Source organism: Glycine soja, chromosome 11 (assembly GCF_004193775.1).
Source record: "Glycine soja cultivar W05 chromosome 11, ASM419377v2, whole genome shotgun sequence".
NCBI lineage: Eukaryota > Viridiplantae > Streptophyta > Magnoliopsida > Fabales > Fabaceae > Glycine > Glycine soja.
The window spans coordinates 42,302,210-42,329,501 of NC_041012.1; the positions used below are offsets into that span (position 1 = coordinate 42,302,210).

Genomic DNA, 27,292 nt, shown 5'->3' on the forward strand with positions numbered 1-27,292 from the left:
GTCGAGTGGAGCAAGATAGGTCTTGCATTTGACAGGTCATAGGTTTAAATTCTCTCTGAGTGAAGTAAATGTAAGTATTTCTGTAAATGTTCTTTGAGTCTGAAAATTTTTTCTATCTTGGACTGAAGTGTCATCCTTTCCTCCTAATTTTCTGAAACCAAAAAATTAAAAAACAAACACAAATTCAAAGATCTAATTTAAAAATATAATTCAGAGACTGAATTAAAAGTTATTAAATAGTTCGAGGACGTATAAATTAATTGAACGCATTAAGACAAATAATAAAGCACCATTCTAAATGTCTGGAACTAAATTCTTCCCATAATAATCTATATATTTGAGTGAAACAATTTAAGCATGGGACACGTTTTGGGTTTTATTCGATACCGTTACTGTGACTTGTTATTCTTACCTAAATAACCTACTTCAAATTAGAAACCAATTTCCTCCTGACGCAAATTTGGCAATTTGTTTGGTTTTTTCCTTATCAACGCATAAACAATCATACACGATATAAATGAAAACTGTAGCGCGTATTATGTAAATTGACCTTGCTTACCGTACTTCATAGAACATTAAGATTTCTATTTGCATTTCAACTTTTAAAATGTTACAAATCCTCTCCTAAAATAGTAAAAAGAGAAAACCTGTATACAAGTTCAAACAGAGTGGGAAATGAAAACGCAAACATAATGTACAAATTTCTGATTTACAAATTAAGAAGGTTCCCAGCTTGTAAATGATTCAATGGGCTAAAAAATTGTTGTCGATATTTGGGGAAGCACGCTGTGGGGAACGGCAATCAGAAGATCAGATTACCCTGCCTGCCATTGAGGATTCTTTAATTAAAAGAAGCAATTTAAGATGGGAAACAGAAGAATGCTAGGATTGTCCCCAAAAGATACCAGAAACATGGGGTATTATCGTGAAAGCAAAATAGGTCCATTCTCCGCATTATTATTATTATTATGCCTTGTCATCTGGATGTCACGTGAAAATTGGGTCCTTGCTTTCGCATATGGAGCTGCCCTTGCTACCAAAGAAAATCAAGAGTATAAATTTTTCATTCAAGATAATCTTAATTTCTCAATGCTAAACAATGTTCACTGTGGCACATTCACCAGTTTTACTAATTCAACCCAAGTTTCAAGTGACAAATTCCCTCAAATTCAAATTTCTTTTATCCTGGGAAAATACTGAAGGTTGTATAGAGAGAGCAAGGGAAAAAGTTGAAATGCAAGTATGCAAAGTGGACCAAAAATAACACTACATTACTAACGATTTTACCAAGAACAATGGTTAAAAATTAAAAGTGATTTATTTTTAACCGACATATTAATATCTTTTTACCATGTTTTCTAGAAAAAAAATTATTTATTATATTTTTATCCATTGCCTTTAGGGCAGCAAAGATCAGCAAAACACATTACTATATTACTAATTCTCCCAATGGTTCCATATAAATGTGTGTTTATTTCAAATTCTCAAAATAATTCTTACTCAATGCAAGGTTATGTTTAGAAGACTTCAAAATAGAAAATAAATGCTGGGCTTGTGCCCATCTGTATTAATGTTTTTAATATAACGCTGGCCTTGTGCCAGCTTATATTAATGTTTTTAAGTATAAGTGCAAAATACAAGTAATATAAACTCGACCCAATGACATTTTACTAAGATAACTATACCTGCAAATTAGCATTCTTACCTGTAATTTGCTGAACCCGGAGGATATTCTGCCGCCTTTTCCACCAGCAAACTGAACCGGTAATAAGAAGTAGAAGAGTAAAAGAAACACCTAACCCAATGCCAACTTTAGCACCACCAGAAAGGTGAGGTCCACAAGTAGGTAATCCAGGTATGCCACATAGGCCTGCATTATCAGTGAAACTGCAGCAATCCGCAAGTGTAGATTTAGCAACCATAATCACAGAGAAAGTGGAGGAATGGCATATAGATATGCATCTCCTCTCGTTGCATATAAATATTCTTTATAAATTTATGCTAGAGTTTAACATTTGACAACATACTTGAAGCTAGCCCCATGCAGAAGTCTTCCTCCAAGAGTTGCTGGGACCCTTCCAGACAGGAAGTTCCCATTAAGGTTCCTGCATTAAGATTTTTTAATATGGACTTCTCATTTAGTTATTTGTCTTATGGTAAGTTAAACACCAAGAAATCTTACAGTCTTTGTAACGATGTCAATTGTCCAAGGCTTTCAGGAATTGAACCATTGAAAAAGTTGTAGGATAGGTCACTGCACGTGTACATGGCATTCAGAAATCATATCACCATGATAGCCAAAGCAAAGATTCAAAGCTTCATAATTTAACAGTGAAGCTAAATAGCTAATCTCAAAGAGGTTTAATCAAAGCATGAAGAAGCGGAGTCAAACAAATTACATAAGAGGAACAGTTTCCCTTTCACATCCTGCTTGTTCTTTATTTTAGATGTTTTAGCTTCATACATAGTTTTGGAGCAACACATGTGATTCAGTTTATGTAAGAAGTCCCAATAGTATGTATGAATTATGAAGATTAGTTAGGGACTACAAATGTATGTCAAAAAAAAAAAAGTACGTATACAAATTCATATTTCATGCCAAGTATATCTTGTCCACTAATTCCTCTAAAGGCTTAATTCACACTGAAAATTTGAAGACAGGACTAGAGCTGACATCAATTCCTAATGCACCTGTGCTGAAGATGAGAATAACATATTGATATTGTACCATATATTGTATGACCTAAGAAATAAAGACAAATAAATTAATCTGCCAAAAGAACTAAGAAGAACAAGGAATCACTTACAGCACTTGCAAGCTAGCTATTGTTCCAAGTGGGGATGGAATAGGCCCCTGAATGCTGTTTCCACTCAAATTTCTGTGATGCACAAGTAACATAAGTATAAGGAATATGAAAATGAACATGCTCGATTTTTCTATATCTTAGGGAATACTGGAATAGTGAAATTAAAAAGAAAAAAAAAAAGGTCAGACAAATTATTCAATATCACTATATCAGTACTTGTCATGTAGCTTGTTATTTGATAAGCAAAGGTTTTGTTATCAATATATTGAGCATAATTCGTACATATATGCAATGCCATGACACAAATAATAATGTTTTCATGAAAGGAAACTATTTCATACTCACAGGATTTGCAGATTATGAAGTCTGGTAATGTCATTTGGCAAAAAACCCTTCAGACCTTGATTGTCAAGACCACTGTTCATCAACAGATACAGCACCAAGTTATTAAGATATTGAGATTGAATATTCAACACAGCTTTCAAAGCAAAATACAATGGCTTTGTACCCTAGTGCTACCAATCTCTTAGGTAAATGTAGAGTGGAGTTGTAAGTTTATTTTGACCAATGAATACAATCAGGGCCCAAAGAAATTTTAATAAAGGGGAGGGTCAATGTAAGGGTTACTCCCTCAAATAACAAACATATAAAGAATGACTTCATAAAGTAAGTAAAAATTAAACTTTGCAAATGAGTGAAGAATAATATATATATATATATATATATATATATATATCAATGTTTGAATGTAAGTTATCATTGTGCACAAAGACATACAAATAGACAAAGTCTTCTAATTTTATTTTACTTTTTTTATGGGATTCATACTTCGAAGCTCTAATGCTGCAGAAAAGTTTTTATTCTTGGTTTTGGTACAAAAATAAAGAAAAGAATGACGGAAAAAAAAAAAACAAAGTGAAAGAATTAACAAGTTTTTATTCATGCTACCACACAACCAAATATGCAATAAGGGTTATAAGAAATTACAGTCCATCAATGACCCATTTGCTGCTACTTTTGTCTAATCGGCAATCGGCTCCAGTCCATGGATGTTGTTGGGGAACGCATGGATCACCATTCCAACCAAACCTGGGAGGAAGCCCCAAAGCCTTCTTCAATTTTTGTAAAGCCATAACTAGAGTAAAAGACCAACAATCAACAAGCAAGATTTTATATGCATTTGGATTAACAGAAATCACATTTGCTGCCATTAATAGTACATAAAACAGAGAACAACTAAATATAACAGTATCATAAAGCAACAAATCAATACTAGGCTTGAATGTCATCCCTAAAAGGAAGAGGATGCAAGAACAACAGCAGAAATCTGTTAAGGAAAAATTTGGCAACACAAAGTAACCTAAGAAGTATGATAATGCATCTAAAAGTAGCAAATGCCAGCACATAACTTGGTCCAAAGTCTAAACAAATTTCGTGTTTTATTCACAATGACAGCCCCAAAAATAATGAGTATCATGAGAAGTGTTAATTAATATGAGGGAAAAAAAGGCCAGAGAATGTATAGTTCTATCACTGATAAATTCCTAGGATTGTAAATATTATGTTATATGTAATTGCTTGCCTTAAACCTGAAAAATTCCAGATTGCGAGGGATTAATATGAATTTCAAATAGTCAACCCGCATTTTATTTAATTACATAATAAATATTACACATCAGTATGAAAATTCATGTTGAAAACATGGGATGCCGTATGTACCTTCATCTGATAATGTTTTTGACTCAGCCATTATAACCTCCATTATCTCAATGGCATTGATTATGGCAAAACTACCATCTTTTGGGCTCAAAGCTATAGTCAAAGTTCTCCCATTAACGATAACAGTCGTATTAAGCACAAGGGCAGTATAACGATCCCCACTCAATTTCACAATGTCAACATCTTTAAAAGCAACATCACCATTTATCATAATGTCAAAGACCCTTTGACCTTCAGCAGTCACTGAGTTATCAATCTCAGCAAAATGTAACCAAACAGAATAGTTTTTGTTGGGATCCACATCCAATGTATATGTTAACTCAGGCTGGCTACTAGTACTAACAAGTGCTGATCGATAAAGAGTTTCAGGATAAAAGTTTGGTGGATGTGAAGCCTGTTTGATTCTAGTTTCAACAGATCTAGGTCGATCAGAATCCTCACCAAAAGTTTCAGTATGTTGCCAAAATCTGTCGCCTCCCCGGGGATCTGCACCATAATCCACACCATACTTTGACTGCCCAAACCCACAACTCAGTCTTTTGACTGTTCTGAGTATTATCCCTTGACTCCACTGCGATCCAAAATAATAAGCTTTATTATCGATTTGAAGAATCTCGATTGAAAGAATTGCTGGATCTCCGTGACCCGTGCCATGAAAACAGATTGAGACTGAACCATCCATAAGAAATACCTGGGCTTCAGTAAATGCTTGATCATCCTGAGTGGTCCAACCTGATTTCAAAGAATATATTTGAGTTCCTTGAATTGAGATGTCAAATAGAGGTTCATCGGTAGCTCTAGCCTGTGCAACAAGTCCAAAAAATATCCTTATTGAGTAGTGCCCCTTTGGCACTCTATTAATGTTGTAGCAATTTGAAGGACCTTCAGACAAGGGGAAATAACGAAGAGTCTTGAGAGGAGGGGCAATGTAACTTGATGTCTTTGCATTAGTGGGAATGCCTCCTGTATATCCAAAGTCTTTATACCAAAGGGTAGTGGTTGGTTTTGTTTGAACATTCTGACGAGCTCCACAGCTAATCCGCATGGCAAATGGCCCTGCAATGAATATGAGGCATCAGAAATTTAAATCAGCTCAAAGGGGATAAAATATTAAAATTAAGAAAATCCTAATCCTTTGGAATGTGCAAGCAATCATGCTGGGTTCGTTGACAAGGAAATTCACCAACAGCAACTGCAATGTAGCTAGCAACTACTTTTCACTGTAAGTCACTTTGTAGATTGTCAATAGATTACATGCACACACACATGAGTGTTGCTCAATTAAATAATACAGTTTGTGCAACGTGTAACCCCAATAAAGCAGTTTCATGAATCATGATAAATTATTAAATTAGGGGTTAAACTTAGCTAGTTCTATAATTTGTACATGCTCTGTACTTCTTATGTTTTTAAGATCAAAGTACTCCACTAAGGAGAAATGTCTTCCATGAACCATTCAAACTTAAATAACCCTTCACAGTATGAGCAAAATAGTAAGTTGCTGAAATTAATTCGATGATGTCATTATTTTTTCATTTTTTTTCCTTTTTAACTCAGTGAGGCCTTCTGGCATTACCTAATGTGTTTTTTTTAATCATGTAATTGGTACAAAGTATCTACCAGCTTTACCAACAACTAATATCTGTTAGAAAACCTGACTAGCCTTTTTTAGTGAGATTCTCCACTCTCAATCACGTTTTTTTTCATCACAAGACTTGAAACCAAAACCTTGTTTAAGGGACCGAGTCCAGAATCACTAAGACCAATGACTTGTTGGTTAGCTAATGTGATTGAAACCCAAAAACAATTTAAATGAAAAATAAATAAGTGAAAAACTGCTTTATTTGGGCTTTCTCTAATCCATGAGCAATTTCTGACGCTCCAGATGAAATCAAATGCACCCATACATTACTCAGATTCAACTTCAAGCATCAATTCCACGTCACACACGCGCATTTTTTAACCTCTATAACTTAATTGAAAGCACAACAAAATGAAATTCAAACAAATCCAAACCAAAATCCTTATGCATCAACCTTATCCCAACTTCAATGCAAAATAGAGAAGTTCACCTCGTTGAGCTGCACGCGCAGTACAGGCAAAGCAGAGGAAGAGCATCCACAGCAGAAGGAAGCGAAACGTTGCTATGTTCGGCATCTTCGCTTCTTCTACTTCTTCTCCTCTCTCTCACATCCCAACTTTTTTCTAGAGAGAGAAAGAGAGAGCGCTCGAACGTGTCTGCACTTCGCAGCAACACTACACAAACAGTTGGAAATGGAAAATTCACAAATTCACATTCACTCGCTACTACGTTTTTTAGTTGACTCGTGATGAATGAATGAAAGGAACGGGTGTTTCGGTGGTGCTAAGCCTTATCACGATTAGTGCAGGCGCGAACCGTCTCAACGGTCTTAATGATCATTTAATGGTTAGAGATTAATTTAGAGGTGATGTTGACGTGTTGTGTTATTAGGGTAGGTCCGCACTCTGCGTCGTCGCTGTTTGTGGTCCCGCTTTTTGACGGCTAGATTTGAGTTTCGTTGGAGTGGGTGTATCGTGGTCCTTTGTTAATTTTTCTACTTGCATGTGAGCCCCACTTATTTAGTTATTTTCTCTCAGAAAAGAAAATACAAATAGCGTTTATATATTATATTGCATTTATATCCAAGAGAGTAGTAATTGCTAGTTGGAGGTGGATTGTGCATTTTTGTTGCTATGAAACGACAACAGTAACGTGAGTGAGTGAGGAAAGAGAGGGACACGTAGAATAAATAATGTAAGTTCACCGAGAAATTACCAAATTAATTAATTAAACTATGGTGGTTAACTGAATTACGTTATTGTCCTTGAGAATTGAAAAGCGCGAAGGAATAATTGTTATTTTTATCGGACGGTGGAGAAGAGTTTCTTGGTTTGGATGTTTGACATTGGAGAAGGATTGGAATAGGGCGCAGTCATCGGAGGACGTCACCCCCGTGGACGCAGCGCATGGGATGAAGGGTCAAAATTTAGAGGAATTTCATGCCCTATCTATCATCTTCACTTGGAATCTTGCTGTCACTTTTCTTCACTGGGTCTTAATTTTTTTCATTTTGTAATCAGTTGAAAATTTTCTTTATATTTTCTGCGAGGAATGTGTATTGAGTAAAGGAATTGTAATTGTAATTATCATATAGATTAATTTTAACAAAGGATATACATGCATGAAATGATCTAGATAATATTGCATTGAAAAAAAATATACGTAGACAATAATAAATTTATCAATATAGACCATGATTATAGAACGAGGTTGCCAAAGGTTTGTGGGAAGTCTGCGCTGTATAAAGGAGGATCTTTTCAACTTTGGGCATATCATAACATAGTGCACAAACCTTGTTCATGAATTAGCCAGGATATCTAACTCTTATCTTGGTCCTGCTCCTTCTATCATGTGTCATATTATATTACTTAACAGAATCATAAGAAAAATGGAATAAGTTTGCTACTAAAAAAAATACTGATTTAAGTTTTTACAAACAAAAAAAACAATGATAAAAAGATTAAGAGATATCTAAAGGTGAGTTTGTTTGACGGATAATTTTTTTAATTTCGAAAATATTATTCTTGGGAATAAAACATGAAAATGTTATCCTCTTTGTTTAATTAAAAATGTGTTTGATTAACTATAAAATTATTTAAAAATGTTTTTTATATTTCCAAAAATAATTAAAATATTTGTTTGATTAAATTATTTTTTTCTCAAAAATATATATTATAATTATTAAAATATTCTTATTACATTAAAGATTTTTTTTCCATAAAACAAACAACTTTATTATATATTTCAAAATAACAAACAAATTATCCTTAAAATGTTATCTATTTCACGGTTCATTGACAAAACCCCTCTCACTATTCACCAGTGCATAACCCAAAATATAGTTATACATATTTGCGCCTCATAAAAAATGCAAGGAACAATTGACCATGGAAAAAAAATTGTGGGTAAAATTCATGTAATTGGCGGTAAATAAAAATTGGTACATGAAAAAAAAAATTGAGAATGACAAAAATTATAAAACATAAATGAATTAATCATTAACAGAAAAGTGTGATAGAGGGTAGGAAGATGCACATTTTTACTTATAAATGAGATTTTTGTCCCATTGAAATAAGTATTCCCTTTCACTAAGATTAAATATTGGCTGAATGCGAGATTGTGGCTTACTCGAGTAAAAAAATATACTTAGGGTTAATTGTTTTATTACTTTGTAGTAAATGCGAGATTATTTTTTCCCCTCTAATAGTTTCAGGACTAAAAAATCTACCCGTGAAACAAACTTTCTAAAAATTGTTAATATTTATTGTGCACGTTCATTTAAAAAATTGGGGAAAAAAAGATAGACAACTAACATGTCTCATTCATAACATAAAACATTGAATGTCATTCACCACTCTACTTAAAATCACAATAGTAATTATATGCACAATTCAGATTATTTTTCAAAACAACTAATAAAATAAAACTACAACACTAAAAATGAGTGATTTAAAAATTATTTATATGTCATGGGTTGTTTTTGCCACCTAAAATAATAGGAAATGTCATCTTAATTGGAATTTTGTGCTCAATAACAGGAGGCGTCATCCTCAAGGTTTGGAAAAAAAATCTGATCCAACCTCAACAATGAATTCTCATTCTAAGTTGGCTGAAACCCCTTCAGGTACCATTAAATGTTATGTTAATGTCGTTTTTTTTTATGATTTGAAGATATTTGGTTTTAGTTCTTGTAATATAAATGTTTTCGATTGTTTTGTCAACACAACACAACACGAATGAATCAACATTGTCCGTCAAAATTTTGTTTCTAGAGGTAGATCGCACTCACCACATCTTTTTTTTTAACGTGTCACTCTGATAACCCTAGTCTCTTTCTATTATGATATTTTTCCCCTTTGAGGCGAAAGCTCTAGCATGCTTAGAAGCCATTAATTGGATTATCAAGCTTGATTATCAAAACATTATTATGGAGCTTGATTGTAAAGGGGTCGTCAGCGGGGGGGACAGGGGGGTTTATAGTTCAATATGACTTAGGAGTTATTTTGTATGCTTGCAAACATAAACTCAAGTTTTATGCAAACTTTGAGATATGTTTTGTTAACAGATAAACAAATTTCGCTCCTCACCTTTTTCATATTTATATAGATAAATCTATCTATATTCTATACTTTACTGTTGAATTATATACATATATTAGTGTATAACAACATATATTAAAAAAAGAAAGTAAGAATAGAAAAGCAAATCCTTTTTTGTATTTCTTATAATAAATGTGATTTTTTGAATAGGAATAAATAGACCATAGAAAAATCTAAGCGACTCTTTATTAAATTCAAGCGATCTTTTCGTAAGCGATTGTCCCCGATCCAATTGGGGGACTGAATTGATTCTAAAAACATGGGTTTAATTAGTCGATTTATTAGTGAACAAGAAAAATATTATCTCGACATGTAAATAGATTAACCTTAAAACAACAACGATTAATAGCAATTGTTATAAAACAAGCTCGTATTTTATCTTCGTTATCTTTTCTTAATAATGAAAAATAATTTGAAAAAAGTGTCTCAATTGCTAGAACTACTACTTTAACAAAAAATATAGAAATAAATAATTTGAAATCCAACTTTGAATTGAGATCTGAATTAACATTGATTGATGTTTTGTTAAAAAATTACAACAATTTAAATTAGATTTTTACGTTGTAAGAAAAAAGATAATAAGTAATAAAGAAGATTTTTTAATTTAGCGTGGTTGTTTATTCTGATAGCTTTATTATATGGTAAAAATTCATTTGATAAAACTATCAAAACAAACAAATTTCTATTATATACCTTCCTAGATTAAAGTCTAAGAGGATTTTTTGGTTTTTATGATATCATTGCCAATTATAAAAAGACAATTATCTTTTAATATAACTATTTGTGCAACTATTTTATGATTAAGAAGAAATTGTCTCATGTATGGACTATATACTAAATTACTATAAATATAATATACTTTAGGATTTCCTTGAATTACTGCATTTATTTGACTAATCCATAAACCACAATTTTTTTTTCCCTATCTTTATCTCGATGAGTCAAAATCAAAGCTTTATTTTTCTCTTGAGTAAGTTTGAGTAAGTCTTGAATGAGCTCCTAGTAAGCTTGATGTAAATAAACAAATTTTCATCTTTTGTTTTTCAACTATACAGTGTAGTTTAATACTGATCATTAAATAATTGAGACTTTAATGAATAATTATTTGATTTTTTAATTATTCTTTTTTTCTTCATAGTCTATTAATAAAAAAATAAATTTTTTCAATGTATAAACAAATTTTACAATGGCTCTTGTTACTATAACCTTCCTAATCACGATTTTTTTTTTATTTTCTAAATATTAAATCTCAAAATAATAAATTGTATTGATACTAAATATAAAAACACAATAATATCGTAAATGAAATAGGACATATATAAAAAATTGGTGTTTAGCTAAGGGGGCGAGGTTTCAGGCTAGTCACTAGGTTTTTGATTACATACCACAGTGTATTCAAAGCATTATTAATGCAGATGTGAATTGAGTTTTATGTTTTAAAAAAACAAACACGCCATTAGAGTGTGTTTATATTTTCATTACAAACTCGTTGAATGCCAATCGACTAACTTTATCAATCATGGTAATCAGTATTAGACGATATTGAATGTGATACGTAATGTGTATGATATGCAAGCAGACTCTTAGATTGGAATTCTCAATCTATATGATAATTATCTTACAATTTGATCATAACGACTGACTTCGATTTGAAAAAAAATATTCAAGAAACTCACTCTTAGTTTGAGTAATTAAAACCAAATAAAATAAACAAAATTAGCCATATGATAAATTATCTCTAAATGCACGTGTACATAAATAAATTACAAGTCAAAATTATTCCGTGTTGCTACACGCACCCAACGAAATTGCCAATACACCTAACAATTTTACATTTTTCCAATTTTGTCCTTTCATCATACGGATACGGATGAACTTCATCTATATGAGTACATCTATACTGATGTAGTGTCATACGAATGTAGCCCAATTCAAAAGTTTTTTTTTTAAAATTTGTTTTGAAAAATATTTGTGATGAATTAATTAAAAATTAATGGCCCAAGCAAGAATCAAACCTGTAATTTTCAAGTTATTAGCATAACGCTCTAACCAACTGAGTTAATGAGTTAATTACATTATAAAATAAATAATGTTATTGTACATAACACTAAAATTTATAATGTATATTTAATGCGCATGTAAATTTAAATAATAATTTTTTTGACAATTAATTTTGATATAAATCATACGAATTAGTTAATCCGTATATTTTTTTATAAATAAAAAATATTTACTATTACAAGATTTAATATATATATTAAATTTTGTAATAGTAAATTTTTTTAATGCACAAATGATAATTTAACATATTAATAATTAAAAAAATAAAACTTTAAGGAATTAAAAAAAAGCAAAAAACCAATATGGATGAATTTCATCCATATGATTTATACGGATGAAGTTCATCCGTATAAAGCATACAGATGAACTTGATCCGTATGCTTTATATAGATGAACTTCATTCATATAAATTATATGAATCAACTTGATTGGTATGTTTTATATAAATGAACTTTATATTTATGGATCAACTTCATCTGTATAATTCATACGGATCAAGTTGATCTGTATGTGAAAAATTACTTATAGATCATCACTTAATAAGAAAAAATAACTTAAAAAAAAATAATGAGACGAGAACATTTTGGATATTAAGGAAAAATATTGGGAGTGCACCTAGCAACACCCAAGTTATTCTTGTTGTAATGTTTGCGGTATAAGGCCCAAAACTTGTCGGAAGGTACATGCGCCGCATCCAAATGCATACCCAGAAGGGAAATGGACTTATTAAAAAATAATAAATTATACTCGTACATTTTTTTCAAATTACACCCTAAAAAAATTGAGTAAAATTGTTGGGTTTGGACTAGAAAAAGAAAGAGACTAGGGTTATCGAGCGACACGTAGGAGAGAAGACGTGGTGGGTGGGCTCTACCTCTGGAAGCAGGATTCTGACGGACACGTCAGCGCGGAGCTTTCTGATTCATTCTTGTGTTGTGTTGCTATATATCAGTATCATCAGTAACGACGAGTTTGGGTTTGGTTTCTGTGTTGCGTTGTGTGTCTCCGCCCCTTGCCACTGCTTGATTTCCAATTCGATTTAGGGATTCCCTGCGCAGAGTTTTAACCTCTTTCTCTCATTCTCTGCGCTTCCAAATCCAATTCAATCCAATGTCGCTCCCCGATTCTCCCGTCGCCAACGATGACGAAATCGATCCATCGCTTGACGAAGAAGAAGAAGAAGAAGAAGAAGAAATAGAGGAGGAGGAAGAGGAGGAGGAAGAAGTGGAGGAGGAAGAGGTAGAAGGAGAAGAAGTAGAAGAAGACGAGGTTGATGAAGAAGAGGAAGAGGAAGAGGAAGTGGTCGAGGAAGAAGTAGAAGAGGAAGAGGAAGAGGAAGAGGAAGTGGTCGAGGAAGAAGTAGAAGAGGAAGAGGAAGAGGAAGAATTAGAAGAGATAGAGGTGGAGGAAGAAGAAGAGGAGAGCGAACAACGAGCAGAAGAAATGGAGGAGGAAGAGGAAGAAGAAGTCGAAGTGGAAGAGGAGGGGGAGGAAGAAGAAGTCGAAGAGGAGGAGGAGGGGGAGGAAGAAGAAGTCGAAGAGGAGGAGGAGGAAGAAGAAGTCGAAGTCGAGGAGGAGGAGGAGGAGGAAGAAGAAGTCGAAGTCGAAGAGAAGGAGGAGAAAGAAGATGAGGAACAACAACAACAACAGCAAGAGACAGTGGAGGAGAAGAAGGAAGAGCGACAACAGCAACAAGAAGCAGAAGAAGCAGTGAAGGAACAACAAAAAAAACAACAACAAGAAGCAATGGAGGAGAAGGAGGAGGACAAATTGGCGGTGCCAGGTTCTCCACTCGATGCCGATAAGGATCGCCAAGGTTTTTCTTCTCATAAATTAATAGTGATTTTCATTCTTAATTTTATCCACTATATGCCATGTTTTTGTTTTCCTTTTCCTTTTCGATGCTGTGTTGCTCATTGCTCTCTCTGGTGCTGCCTCACATGTTGATTGTCATTGAGTTTATGTGGTTTTTGACTTTTGTGTATTAACATATCAAATGGCATTGTTGTTTCAACTTTTTTCTGAAAACAAAGAAAAACTACCTGTGTATTAAAAGTGCTGAAAAGGAGGAGGGAAATTTCAACTTTTCCCCAAAAGAACATCTCAAAATGATTCTGTTTCGATGGTCAAAATTGGGTTTTTCAAAATGCCTCACTCTAGCACCGTGAAAGGCTGCTATCCACAATGACTGCTGTTAATAAAAACACTGCCATTCAAACTTTGTGGTGGCACCATTGCTGCTCCACAATTGTTGAATGCTACCAATCGTGAATGCATGAGAAAATGGAAACTCTAGGTGTACGGATATAGTGGAAGAGTTGTGTTTTACCTTTCAGAGAAGCCGTTTGGTATGAATATATTGATATGCAAAGTAACTGTTAAAATTAAGAGAAATCAAAGGTATAATGAACTGAAAACTGTGTGTCAGAGGATGCTATGTTTCCTCAAAGGTATAATCAAAGTAACCATGTTTATATAGGTTAAATACATTAATTACACATAAATAGAGGATGTTATGTTTCCTTTAAATCAAATATAATGTGCCTATAAACCGCTATTATTAATATAATCAAAATATTAATTTTGAATTTCGACACTCCCCTTCAAGCTGAAGCTTACCAAGCTTTAGCTTGTTACAAGAAAATAATCTATTTCCAACAAATAAATAAAAACATAAAAATTGAGTTCCACCAAAAAACAATAGGATGTTTCCAAAGTTGGAGAACATTACTAGAAAAAATATCTTTGCCAGATAGCTGGAATGATCATCAGCAGAGAAAATTCTGGCAAGCATAGCAGGGTCTGTTCTTCTTGAAACCACATTTGGAAGCTTCAAACTAATAATGTTGGAGACCCAAATTATTTAAATAGAAGGTGAGACCAATGCAGCTGGACAAAGTCGTTGGGACTAGACACTAGAGCACCTGAGACATAGTCGCATCTGGGACAAAGACTAGGGCCAATGCATCTAGGACATAGACATGGGCATCTAGGACATAGCAAGTTGTTATGGCCCAATTCACTTAAGTCCATATTCTCTTGTTGTTAGGCCCAATAGGAACATGCATGTCTTTCATTAATAGTGTTGATTTTATTATATCAGAAAGTATAGAAAATATGAATCAATTAGGAGATTCTAGAAGTTTGTTGCTGAGTTTGTTAGGAAATTGTGGAGCGTGTTATGGTAGTGCATAGTGCAGGTTAGTATCATGTTGCAACTATAAATTGAATGTAATGGTGCTGTAAAAGGAAAGAGAAGAATGAATTCAGAATTTAGTTTCTATTTCCTTTCCTCCTTCTAATTTCTATGGAGTTCTCCCTTACTTGAAAAGGGCCATGTATCACAAGGCTAGTGGAAGCCATTGTCTAGAGAGACATGAACCAAAAATGCAAAATACGTAAAAAGTGTACTGCACACTGCCCAAAATTGCAAACCAAACAGTACCTAAACCATCGGTTTACAAATAAAGTACTGGTAAACGAGCTCAAATCAGGATGAAACTTGGAGGGTTGGATTGCATTGGGTGGGCGACCTAGGCACCAGAGTTGCAGCCAGAAATAGTGCCAGACACACCGGAAAAGATGCTGTTTGGTGCTTGTCTGGCGCAACAGAGATCAGGTACGTGGGGTGTGCATGAAGGGTTGGCTGAGCAAGCGGTTGCCGGGGATGGACAGATTGGCAACCAGCAAGTTGAACAATGGTTTTGCCAGTTGGAAAGGTCATTGGAGTTGCGATGCTAGCGATGGCCGGAAAAGTTGTCAGAAATTGGAAAAAAATGAAAAAGATCGTTGGAAAAGGTGTGGTGAGTAGAAGGGTGCACCGGGGACAGTGGGTCTTTGGTGAGGTACGACTTTCTTTATACCTCTACCAAGCTCAGATACCATGTTAAAAATAGGAGAAAACAGAGGTATAATGAACTGAAAACCGTGTTAGAGTACACAATGGATGCGTGTTTGTATAGGTTAAATACATTAATTACTATTGGAAAAAATTGAAGTCCCACATTGGTTAAAGATAAAGCCAAGATAGAATATTTAAGTGAGGGACAACCCTCACCCCTTGAGCTAGCTTTTGAGGTTAAGTTAGGCCTAAACTCATATTCTAAAAATCTAAGATGATATTAGAGCATATCCAAGATTGATTTAAAAGGCCACCCACCATGTTATCCACGCACCAGCCTAAAAAGTGCTGGATGTGAGGGGATGTATTGGAAAAAATCCAAGTCCCACACCGGCTAAAGATAAAGCCAAGATAGAATATATAAGTGAGGAGTAACCCTCACCCCTTGAGCTAGCTTTTGGAGTTGAGTTAGGCCTAAACTCACGTTTTAAAAATCTAAGAATTACAAATAAATTGAGGGTATTATGTCTCCTCTAAATCAAAGATAATGTGCCAATAAACCTCTATTATTATTAATAGAATCAAAATATTAATTCTTCTTTTCAACAGTAACAAATGAAAATTTTGACCGATCAGAGAATTAAATAATCATGCAGTCCTTTGGTGAACCTTGAAGCAGAATGTTCACATCTTTGAGGATGTCTCTTTGTTACTAATTTACTTTATGATACGATTTTGTTTGTTTTTGGCTTCTTTTTGGTGTTCTGTCCATGGCTGTTTCAAAAGAGTTACCTTAGCTTTTGGTATTCTAAATGTACAAGCAGATTGGCTGGCCACACTTCTTTCTTGAGTTGCTTCTTGTTTTCATATTTTAGAGAACATCTTGACCTACCTTAGCTTTACTTTCCTCTTTTCTTTCAGTGTCTAATCACCTCCAGATATGTGTGTACTTGTGTATTTAGAAACAAGTTAACTTGTTACGTATTTTCATCCTTTAATAATTATGGATATAGAAAAAATAATAGTTTGTATTTAGGAACAAATAATTATATAAGGTCAAATTATTTGAAGTCCTATATCAACAAGAGGATAGTTGGGACACTCGTCAGGACCTTTTGTCTATTTGGTTTCCTTTTTTTTTTTTCTGTATGCATCTTTCATATTCTTGATTTAATTTTTATCTTCTATTGTAGATTCGAGCCAACATATGGAGTTTGAGGGGCAAGACAAAATCTTGGGACCAGTTTCTTCTGTGGCTGAAAACCCTGAAGTGATGCCACCATCTAGTATGCATTGCTTGGAAGAGAATGATGCCATGCTAAAAAAAAGTGAGATACCTACATTGGAAAAGGACGAGCTTCCCCTGAAATATGAATTTTCGAGCCATCCAAAATCAAGAGAAAATCTGACTTCTGTTGAAGATTACAGAAGTCAAGTATTCGATGTTGAAGTTGAAAATGCTGGATCGCTTCTGCAGAATGAAACATTTGGAGGATACAGTGAGCCAGGTTGCAATAGCAAAGCTAATTTATGTGGTGATAATAATATTGATTCCAGGGCCAGGGCCACCAAGTCATCTAGTGATACTGTACAAGATATGGTTATTGGCCCCCTACCAAGAGATTGCCTTGTTGAAGATTCTAATGGTGGTCAGAATTCTAGAATCAAAATCATGCAGTCGGAGATAGAGTCAAGGGATAATGTGAAACAAATGACATCAAGGTCTGTTCATTTTAGTTTGTTTTGTTCTTCTACATTGTAATAGAGTAAAGTTTAATTTATACAAACATGCTGTCTCTTCCAGAAGTAGTTTTCTGTCCTTTACCAATTTGTTTAAATTAGTTTGCACATAGTTTCTAACCATTAAGTTTTACTGATTAACTCCTCCTGATAGCAGGACTAGAAGTCTGTCTCCTGGTGCTGAGATTAAAGATGGAAACAAACGCCCCAGAATTATATGTGATTTTTTTGCTAAAGGATGGTGTATCAGAGGTAGTTCTTGTAGCTTTCTTCATATAAAAGATACTGGGGCCAATATTGACCAGGAGGCTGAAGCAGACTTAGTTACTACTCATCAGAAGAGACAGTTGAAAGTGGAAGAAGGTATGTCATGTAACTTGTTTGTTCAAGCTGTTCAGGAATCTGCTCTGTAACCATATTTCTAATAAAGATATTGCCCTGTAACAGGTGTTAGGGAAAATGTTGAGAGATCAAGGATGGTTAGTACTCTAGTTTCATTTACTGCTTAACTTGAAAACATATCTGCAATGCATTCTTCTGAATTTCCTTTCAATATGAGCATGCAGAATCAGCAAGAAACAACTCCTAGTTGGCATCCATCTCAAGAAAAACAGAAGTTTCCGCTGAGGGACAACTTGGTTCCAGAGAATAGATTTCCATTTAGTGCATCAGACAACTATTTTAGCTCAAATCTTTCTTTGACTTCAACTCGTGCAGATGGAATGGCTACTCTTAGGAACCAACATATGTACAAAGGATATACTTCCACACTTTTGAGCCATTCACCAAATTCGAGCCTGGTTTCTCAATTTCCAGCTTCAAGTATGCCACTCTCCCAGCAGATTCTAGCCCAATCAGGACGTTCACTGTCTTTTAGTAATGTGGATTCTAAAAAATTTTTGAACACTGACAAAGAATATCTCACATCTAAGTCCACTTTCTCTGGTTCTGGTTCTGGTTCAGGGCGGGAAGATTTTTCTCTTGTTAATTTGTCTAGGGTTCCATCATATCCTGCTGGATATAAATCAAAAATCTGTTCTTATGATTGGGAACCTTCTGTGCCCTTTCGACCATCTTTTTTTATTACTTCTATGAATGTATCATCTCCTGGAGATCTTTATGACCCTCTTCGTGATAGCATTGAAATACCTAATATAGGAGATGGGTCTTTGAAGGCTTCCCTTTTAATTCATGGATCAAATATACAGGCATCATCACAGGTTCGGACATATGGTGATTCTGCTGTAGTTGGGAAACACATGGCCAATCTTAATGATGACAAAAGTTCTGTATCATCTCATAATAAATTTTGTGAAAATGAGCCAAATAAAAATTGTCTTCCTCGTGAAAAAGATTGTCTTCCACCTGAAACAGAGATAACATCAGGAACTTATGTACACTATCAAGGTAAAATGGGCATGGGGCAACATACCTTTGAGGTTGCAGATAATAAAAAAAAAGAGAGAGATTTGACTGAGTGTGATGCTAGATGTCATGGTGAAGGATCAGGGCGTAAAAAGAAGAGAGTAGACAGGGATAAGAAAAATCATGAAATGGATGTCGACTTTCAGATGGATGGCAGCATGCAGAAGGAATCGAAGGCACTGAAATTTTTCCGCGCGGTTCTTATTGATCATGTTAAAGAGTTGTTAAAACCAGCTTGGCACGAGGGTCGTCTTAGCAAGGACACACATATAATGATAGTCAAAAAATCAGTTGACAAGGTTGTTAACACCTTGGAACCCCATCAGATTCCGACCATAGATACTGCTAAGCAATATGTTTCTTCAAGTCAGGTGAAAATTGCAAAGCTGGTTAATGTAAGTGTTTTATCCCCTTTTATATAAGTGTTAGTGATTTTTCAATGAAAGTGCAAGGATATTGTTGTTTGATTGTGATATGTCTTTCATTTGACAGAATTATCTTTGATTTGCAGGGATATGTCAATAAATATGGAAAATCTTGATATGCAAGCCAAACACCTTTTTGTACAGTTTCTGATCAGTTGGCTGATCCTAGTTCATGAAAAGTTCTGTCTGAGGCTCTCTTTTTCATACAGAAGGTTGATTTGGAATGTTTTGGTTTTGAATTTTCTTTCAAATATTTGCTTATTGTTATATCCATGCCTTCTCTTGCTTATTCCATTCTAGAGAAAACTTGCATGAATTGCTTTGTTTGTGAGGATACCTTAGTTCCCTTAATTTACATAATTAGATTTAGTTGTTTAATAACATTTTTGTTTTTTGTATATATATTGATGTCCTGTACTATATAGTTCAGTGCTTTAAATCCTGGATAGCGGTGTGTATCGGTCGGCTCCAAAAATGCTATAGCAGGAGCAGGATAGCCACTGTTTTGAAATATTTATTTAGTTTATATAATGTATACTATATACATTAATTCTCAAAATGATAAAAATTATTGAAAATTCATGACATACATAATTAATAATAAAAAGTCACAGGTTTCTTAAACAAAAGATGTAAATAAATAAGTTAAACACAAGTTTCCTAGATAGGAATAATCAAACATCATCTTCTAAACCCAAGTCTTTATCATTTTCACTATTATTACAGCTGTAGATTGTCTTCCTCCTCTTGAACTTCATCAACTTCTAATTCTGCTGAAGGTGTAGCAGCAACACCTCTCCTCAGTCTTTTGCTCGCTGCCTAGTGTATGTTAAAAGTCTCATCCACACTCCACAGCAGCTAAATTGGCAATAGCTCCCCAAGTCAAGTTGTCATTATGAAAAACCAAATCATCTTTGGCATCTATCTCTTCCTTTTTCTCCTACTAACCATTTGTTACTACTTTATTGATATATATATATATATATATGTATGTATGTATGTATGTATGTATGTATGTATATGTATTCCGCCTATATTTTTTCATAGCCAGTCCCAAGCTTGGGTTAAGGAGGACGGTTAGATCCTCAACAGCCAATAATGTAAAACTCGTTATACCAAACATGAATTATTCATGACAAATTCCTGCTAATGTTAGGTTGTTACCTGGAAAAACCCCAAAATACCCTCACCAACGATTACAAAATGAAGTTACTTTGGGGATTCTAGAAGGGCTTAATTGTCGTGGGAGCAAAACGCCTCAAGAGCAGGATTGTGGATGCCCCGCCTGCGGCTATTGCGGTCGCTCTGTCTGCGTCATGAAATCGAGATGAACATTGTCTGCACCACACCTTGTTGTTGTTTAGCCCCACTCCACCCTATCGTGGCCACTTCAGCCGTTATTTACTATTGCTTTTTTAGCTGTAGCCTTCATCCTAATGCCCTCTTGTATCGAGTTTATGCAATGGGCAGCACATAGAGTTCAATACAAAAGTTTTCTCTTGGCTTCTGAAAATTTCACTAAGACTGGAATCAATAAACTTAAATGAGTAACAAACTAACAATTAATTAAAATTATGAAACTAATAAAAAATAATTTTTACCAGCCAACAAATAATTACTTTTGTTGTCCATAATCAGTTGTGCAACATTTTGTTCTCCAATCTCCTTAACAAGACTATTCAAGAGCTCTAATAATTTCTTCTTGGTCTTCATGCACACAGAAGCATCAACATTCTTCACAAACATTGATCCCCTGGACAATTCACCAAATTTTTTTATCAAGGTTCTATTCCTTTTATCCATCCTTGCATCCTACGTAATTGAACATTCATACAATACATGTTCTTCATGACTCTTTCAACAATCCCTATGTGTATTCCAAATCCTTATAGGATGGAACTCTACACTCATAGTAGCTTGGAACCTTTAGACGAGGGCCCTAATTCCCAATCGCCTCAACCATTAATTTGAACTTTTTTGAATTTACAACATTAGATAGTTCTTAGTTTAGCTTCGTTGTCACTAGCGTGATTTTATGCTTATTTGCTTCTTGACTTTCCCCAGTTTGATGGTTTCTCTTCTATCTCAACTTGGTCTTGCAACTCATTCATGTTTGCATATTTTTCTTCTTGTTTCTTCTGATAGGCTTCCCTCAACAATGCTTACTTTAGGTGGAGTTTTCTACTTTTCTTACAAGCTCCAACGTTATTCCTCATTCCCATTTAGTGTCTTTTGGCCCTAGTAATTCCCTTGATAGTTGTTTTCTCACAAAAATTACATGTTATTGCCTTGTTATCTTTGAAACTATTCCACTATTGTGCCATGTCAAGATAATTTGGGCTTAACCAATCCACTATAAGACAATGATGATGCAGTTGTAAATCCTTCCTTTTGAGAGGATGTTTCCATGTCTGAAGAAGAAGAGGCAATGGTTACTGAATTGAGAAGAGTGAGGCAGAGGTTTGTTAAAGAGAATAAAGAAGAGAGTCTAGATGCAGTTGTTAGAGGCACCAGTGGCCATACACTATTGTTGGGAAGAAGAGAATTCTCAAGAGAGAAACAAGGTCGTGAGATGTCATACACATAACAAGGGTTGGATATAGAGAGAATGTGATCATGTGAGAAACTACAACTCTTCGATTGATTATAAGCAAAATACTTTTTTGGAAATTGAAATCCCAAAAATAGCAACCAAACAAGCCTGTTAGTGTTCAAAGTTTTTGTTTTCAATCAACACATAGTGCTACAACTTTTATTTTGTTTGTGATGTGCACTACACTAAACTGCTATGCTACAATGGCCCCTATAGTGGCAAGGTGCCACTCCACCACATAGCTATAGCAGCCTTATAGCATGCTATTTAAAACCTTGATATAGTTTAAAAGGATTTCAGAAAAAAAAAGGAGAGAAAATCTCAAACTTCAGAAATGGAGTTTTTGATATTAACCAACTCAACTGAAATCAGTTACATCTCTAGTATTTATACTAGAGCTAAACAACTATTACAACTGACAGTAGTAACTGTCAACTAACCTAAGATAGGTTAGTTGAGGTTATCTATCATTACTAACATAGCTAACTGTAGTTTAGTAGTTATAACAGAACAGGGAGTAATTCTACTCATCTATTCTAATATAGTTTAACTAATTCCTAACATATAAAGAGACTAGAGCTTTAGAAGTTGCAATTTGTTGGAAAGGTCTTTTAATGTCCTAACTGTCAATCTTAGCATTCATATTTATCTGCTTATCAAGGTTTCTTGTTATGTTTATTATTGACTATAGAGAAAACTTTGCAAAATAACTGCAAGTTCAAGTCCCTCGGTAATGTGATGTATAGTTCTATTATTTTGTTTATCATAGTTTTTAGTTGCGAATTTCAGCTTCTTATCTTTATGGATGACATATCTGTGTTACTCTTCAACCATGGATTATGCTAATCAGGAGAAATTCTGAACTTTTTTCACTAAGGTAATCATCTCATTTTGCTTAATCATCAATAGTACTTTGTTCCATCATTTACACCTATGCCTATGTAAAATGTCATTTTTTTTTATATTTAAGACTTAGGTCAGCATTTTTTTATTTGGTTTGTGTCATGTATCAAGGGTTTTCTCATCCCTTCTGTCTTCTATGTTTCTCTTGATCATTGGCAATGTCTCAATTTTTGCAAAAAGTACCTAATTATTTTATTAGATTTTATGAAAACGTGTGTCTAATTTAGACTAACACACTATCATATTTTTACTTAGATGAATGGAATACAATAATAAATGCTAATAATGTCCTAATGACATGTTACATATGGTACTATGTGAATATTGTACTCGGTTAAGTGAGATTAGAGTGTGGAAGTTAGTAGTCAAGCTGTCAAGTGACAGCTGGCAGCTAACTGTTAGAAGCTTGCTCTGCAAGTCTCAGATCTCTATAAAAGCTACAGTGTAACTGAAACTGTCTGGGAGTGAAATTAGATCTCACAGTTCCACAAATTTTAGTTTCTTTCTCTCTCTCTCTCTCCTTCTAGTTTGGTATCTAGAGCTTGAAGGTCCTACAATGGCCGAATCTTCTCCTCCTCCTTCCACTACTTCTTCATTTTCTGCTTTCTCGCACTCAATATCTAAGAAGCTCACTGATTCAAACTTCTTGCAGTGGAGGCAACAAGTAGAACCAGTGATCAAAGCACATCAACTACATTGATATCTAGTGTGTCCGAATATTCCTCTTCGATATGCAAGTGAAGCTGATCAGGATTCAGGCGCTGTGAATCCTGCGTACACTGCATGGGAGATACAAGATCAAATACTCCTCACATAGCTTCCATCAGCTCTTTCTAGCTTGATTTTGTTGCGTGTTCTAGGGTCTGTTAACTCCTTTCAAGTGTGGGAGAAAATTCATGATCACTTTCAGAAGCTAACTCGAGTAAAAGCTCGTCAAATTCATAGAGTTGCGATCTACTACTCTTTATAACAAATCCGTTTCGGAATTTCTTTTGCGCATCAAAGCTTTGGCTAATGCGCTAGCTTCTGTCAGAGATCCGATCACACCGGCACAACATGTTGATGTTATCCTCAAAGGTTTACCTTTTGACTACAACTTAGTGATTTCAATCTTTGAAAGCAAATTTCAGTCGATGCAAACCGAGGAAGTTGAAGCTCTCCTTCTAGCGCACGAGATGCATTTGGAAAAGTTGTAGAAGAAGCTCACCTCTGAAACCGCTTCGCTAAATCTGACTGAAGTCCCTTCCTCAAAATCGCTACAACAATCCTCCTCCTCTGCTCAAGCAAATGTTGCTTCTGAAAATGCAAATTCAAACTACAACTCGAATTTTGGTTTTCGTGGCTCTGGACATGGTCGCGGCGGTGGCCGGGGTCGAGGTGGTTGGTTTGCTAATGTGCAGTGTGAAGTCTGTTTCAAGTACGGACATCTAGCCTCGGATTGCTATAGTCATTACGATCAGAATTATCAACCTCAAATACCTGCTAATTTTCAAGGATTTCAGATTTCTTTGAATCCTTGGAATTCATTCATTGCTGCACAGCAGAACTATGGAGCTTATCAACCTAACAGTTTCCCCATTTCTTCCAACTCATGGGGAATGATGCCAAAGCAAGTGCAATTCCCTTAGCAATTTCAACAATCTTAGCCTCAACAACAAGCACAAAATCTTCCCAGTGCTATGATCACCAATTGAGGAATACTTGGTGCATGTCCTACAACTAACAGCACTTGGTTCCCAGACTCGGGAGCATCCTATAATGTCACTGCAGATCAGAATAACATTTGCCAACCCAGCTCCTTTGAATGTCCAGACCAAATTTTCATTGGTGATGGACAAGGTCTGCACATTTCTTCCTCTGGATCCTGTTATTTTCAGTCACCTATTAAACCTAATGTCACTTTGTCATTGCATAGTTTGCTTCATGTTCCCTCAATCACCAAAAATCTGATCAGTGGCTTTGCTAAGGATAAATTAGTTTTCTTTGAGTTTCATGCTGACTATTGTCTTGTGAAATCTCAGGCAACTGAAGAAATTCTACTTTGAGGCCCAATGGGTTCTGATGGCTTGTACCAGTTTCCAAGCATCCACTTGCAGCCTTAGTCCAAGTTGTCTTTTCCAGCAAATTGTTTAGTCTCTAATTCTGATTCACAAACAACATCTGTATCTACTGTTCTTTGTCCTAGTTCTAGGTTTATGTGGCATGTCCGCTTGGGAGCGGACACTCCAATGATCATACTCTCAAACTTGTATTGAATCATTGTAATATACCCATATCAAATAAAGAGACTACTTTCTTTTGTTCTGCTGGCAAATGTCACAGGTTGCATGCTCCTTCTTTGTCCACTACTACTTACTCTAAACCTTTAGAACTTGTTTACAGTGATTTATGGGGACCTTCCTATCAATGGAATTGATTAGCAGAATATTAGTTATTAATTTAGACGGATTGCAGAATATTTGTTATCATTAGCACATATTTGTTGGCCATTCAAAACAGCAGATCTTACATGATTATACAGCTGTAATTATCTCCTTAATTAATTATCCCAGCTGTAGGATAACATTTATGGCAGATTGCCTATTTAATGCACAGATGTAGAAGTCAAATTGTATAAGCACTATTTAATGCAGAATTCTCCATAGGAGATAACACAGTTTTTCATCTGCAACTTTCTTATTCTAATATGGTATCAGTCTAGGTTGCGATCCTGTCATAGTTCTGTCCAAAATTCCTAGCCTCTTTGTTTTGCAAGACTATCCGGTTCTTGCTCCTTGTTCCTTTTGTGATTTCTTGCGTGATTAACTTTTTTTTTTCCTTAGCCTTATGTCTAGTGACAAGTATGATATCTTATTCATTTGCCTTAATGGCAAGAACCATTCTGTCTGGGCATTCCTGTTTCAGATATTTGTCAAAGGTAAGAACCTTTGGGGTCATGTTGATGGCACCAGTTCTGCTCTTAACAAAGAAAAAACCAGATGAATGAATATGTTGTGTGGGAAGTTAAGGATGCCCAAGTCATGACATGGATCATAGGCTTTGCTGATCCTCCTATTGTTCTCAATCTTTGACCATTCAACATTGCAGCCAAGATGTAGGCCTATCTCAAGAAGATTTATAGCCAAAATAATACTGCTAGAAGGTTCCAGCTGGAACATGAAATTGTCATATTTCAATAGGACAATGTCTGAAGATTTGTCAAATTGTGGTGCAACAAGTTCATGAGACTACAAAAGAGATCAATTTCTTATGAAATTGAGATTTGATTTTGAGGGTATTCGGTCCAATCTCATGAATAGAGCTCCTGTCCCATCCTTGGATACATCTCTCAATGAGCTTCTTCGTGAAAAAACAATGTCTCTTAACTCAAGCATCCATGGAACAATAAAAATCTGGCTTTTTTCCAGTTGCATATGCTGTACAAGGAAAACCTAAATGTCGAGACCTAAGTGTTGTACAATGTTTTTGTTGCAAATAACTTGGACATTTTGCTTCACACTATCCTAAAAAGTTTTTCAATTACTGCAAAAAAGATGGCCATATCATTAAAGAATGCCACATAAGACCACCAAGAAAAACTGAAGCAGCCTTTACTGCTGCGGTTGGTCCTTCTACTGTTGGTGGTTTTGCGAATCAAAATGCTCCTGCCTTTGTGCAACCAATGACCCTTGAAATGGTTCAACAAATAATAATTTTTGCATTTTCTGCTTTAGGACTTTCAGGTAAACCTTTTTCTTCTTGTACTCTGTGGTATTTTGACTCTGGTACATCCAATCACATGACTAACAGTGCTGAGTCCCTTAAAAATGTCACAAGATATTCTGGTAACCTTCAAATTCATACTGTTGATGGAAACAGACTACCAATCACAACTATTAGTGACATTTCCTCCTCTTTAACCAATTGTTTTGTTTCCCCTGGTCTCACTTGCAATCTTATTTTTGTTGGTCAACTAGTTGATAATGATTGCAAAGTTGCATTCTCAAAATCTGGTTGTCTTGTGTGCAGGATCAACAATCAAGGAAGATGACCGCGAAGGGGCCTAAAGTCGGATGTCTTTTTCCTCTTTATTTCTCTCAATCTCAATGTTCTTTTTTGCCTTTTGTTTCTTGTAACTTAGCTATTGTTAATTTTCAAATATGGCATAAGTGCCTTGGTCACCCAAACTCTTATGTACTTCATGACTTACTGAAATCTAGTGTTCTTGGTAACAGAATTTTCCCATCTCTTAGTGCTGTTCAATTTGATTGCAACTCTTGCAAATTTGGGAAAAGTAAAATTTTACCATTTTCAATTCATAAATCAAAGGTAAATCAGCCTTTTGATATGATTTATAGTGATCTATGGGGGATTACACCGGTTATATCCCATGCTAATTACAAATACTTCATCACTTTTATTAATGACTATACCCATTTCACTTGGGCCTATTTTTTGTGCTCTAAAGATGAAGCATTCTCTGTTTTAAAAAATTTTCATGTCTATGTTCGGACCCAATTTTCTTCCAAGATTAAAATTTTGCATTCCGACAAGGGGGGGGGGGGATATACATCATTTGTTTCAGGAATTCTCGCAAACAAATAACGTTTTATCTCAA

The 27,292-nt window shown here is 34.8% G+C and overlaps 2 protein-coding genes across 5 annotated transcripts; one reads left to right on the top strand and one right to left on the bottom strand.

The window, feature by feature from the left end:
* Positions 1-534: 534 nt before the first annotated feature.
* LOC114376455 (receptor-like protein 4) lies at positions 535-6,874 on the bottom strand. 3 transcript variants are annotated; one of them, XM_028334576.1, is made up of 10 exons: positions 6,599-6,874; positions 5,218-5,582; positions 4,527-5,097; positions 3,795-3,942; positions 3,153-3,224; positions 2,808-2,879; positions 2,183-2,254; positions 2,028-2,105; positions 1,706-1,887; positions 535-1,033 (listed from the first exon to the last, which is right to left on the bottom strand). In XM_028334576.1, the coding sequence occupies exons 1-10, from the start codon at positions 6,681-6,683 to the stop codon at positions 921-923; spliced, it is 1,758 nt and encodes a 585-aa protein (XP_028190377.1). In that variant the 5' UTR covers positions 6,684-6,874; the 3' UTR covers positions 535-920. The 3 variants fall into 3 exon arrangements, with proteins under 3 accessions (XP_028190377.1, XP_028190376.1, XP_028190375.1); XM_028334575.1 differs by having other exon boundaries at positions 535-824; positions 906-1,033; positions 4,527-5,582; XM_028334574.1 differs by having other exon boundaries at positions 4,527-5,582.
* A 5,756-nt stretch (positions 6,875-12,630) lies between these two features.
* LOC114375144 (stress response protein NST1-like) lies at positions 12,631-26,926 on the top strand. 2 transcript variants are annotated; one of them, XR_003658719.1, is made up of 7 exons: positions 12,631-13,584; positions 16,803-17,331; positions 17,507-17,712; positions 17,797-17,828; positions 17,916-19,169; positions 19,286-19,411; positions 26,704-26,926. XR_003658719.1 is itself a non-coding variant. In XM_028332896.1 (6 exons), exons 1-6 carry the CDS (start codon positions 12,879-12,881, stop codon positions 19,313-19,315), a joined length of 2,757 nt encoding a protein of 918 aa, XP_028188697.1. In that variant the 5' UTR covers positions 12,631-12,878; the 3' UTR covers positions 19,316-19,599. The 2 variants fall into 2 exon arrangements, 1 of the variants encoding a protein (XP_028188697.1); XM_028332896.1 differs by lacking the exon at positions 26,704-26,926 and having other exon boundaries at positions 19,286-19,599.
* The last annotated feature ends 366 nt before the right edge of the window (positions 26,927-27,292 follow it).

Excerpts from the sequence above, each read along its gene's own strand:
- LOC114376455 (XM_028334575.1), bottom strand. The coding sequence starts at position 6,683 with ATGCCGAACATAGCAACGTTTCGCTTCCTTCTGCTGTGGATGCTCTTC. Across the intron at positions 5,583-6,598 it reads TGCGCGTGCAGCTCAACGAG|GGCCATTTGCCATGCGGATT; the intron begins GTGAACTTCTCT and ends TATTCATTGCAG. Across the intron at positions 2,106-2,182 it reads TTGACATCGTTACAAAGACT|GAACCTTAATGGGAACTTCC; the intron begins GTAAGATTTCTT and ends ATCTTAATGCAG.
- LOC114375144 (XM_028332896.1), top strand. The coding sequence starts at position 12,879 with ATGTCGCTCCCCGATTCTCCCGTCGCCAACGATGACGAAATCGATCCA. Across the intron at positions 13,585-16,802 it reads TGCCGATAAGGATCGCCAAG|ATTCGAGCCAACATATGGAG; the intron begins GTTTTTCTTCTC and ends CTTCTATTGTAG. Across the intron at positions 19,170-19,285 it reads AAATTGCAAAGCTGGTTAAT|GGATATGTCAATAAATATGG; the intron begins GTAAGTGTTTTA and ends TTTGATTTGCAG.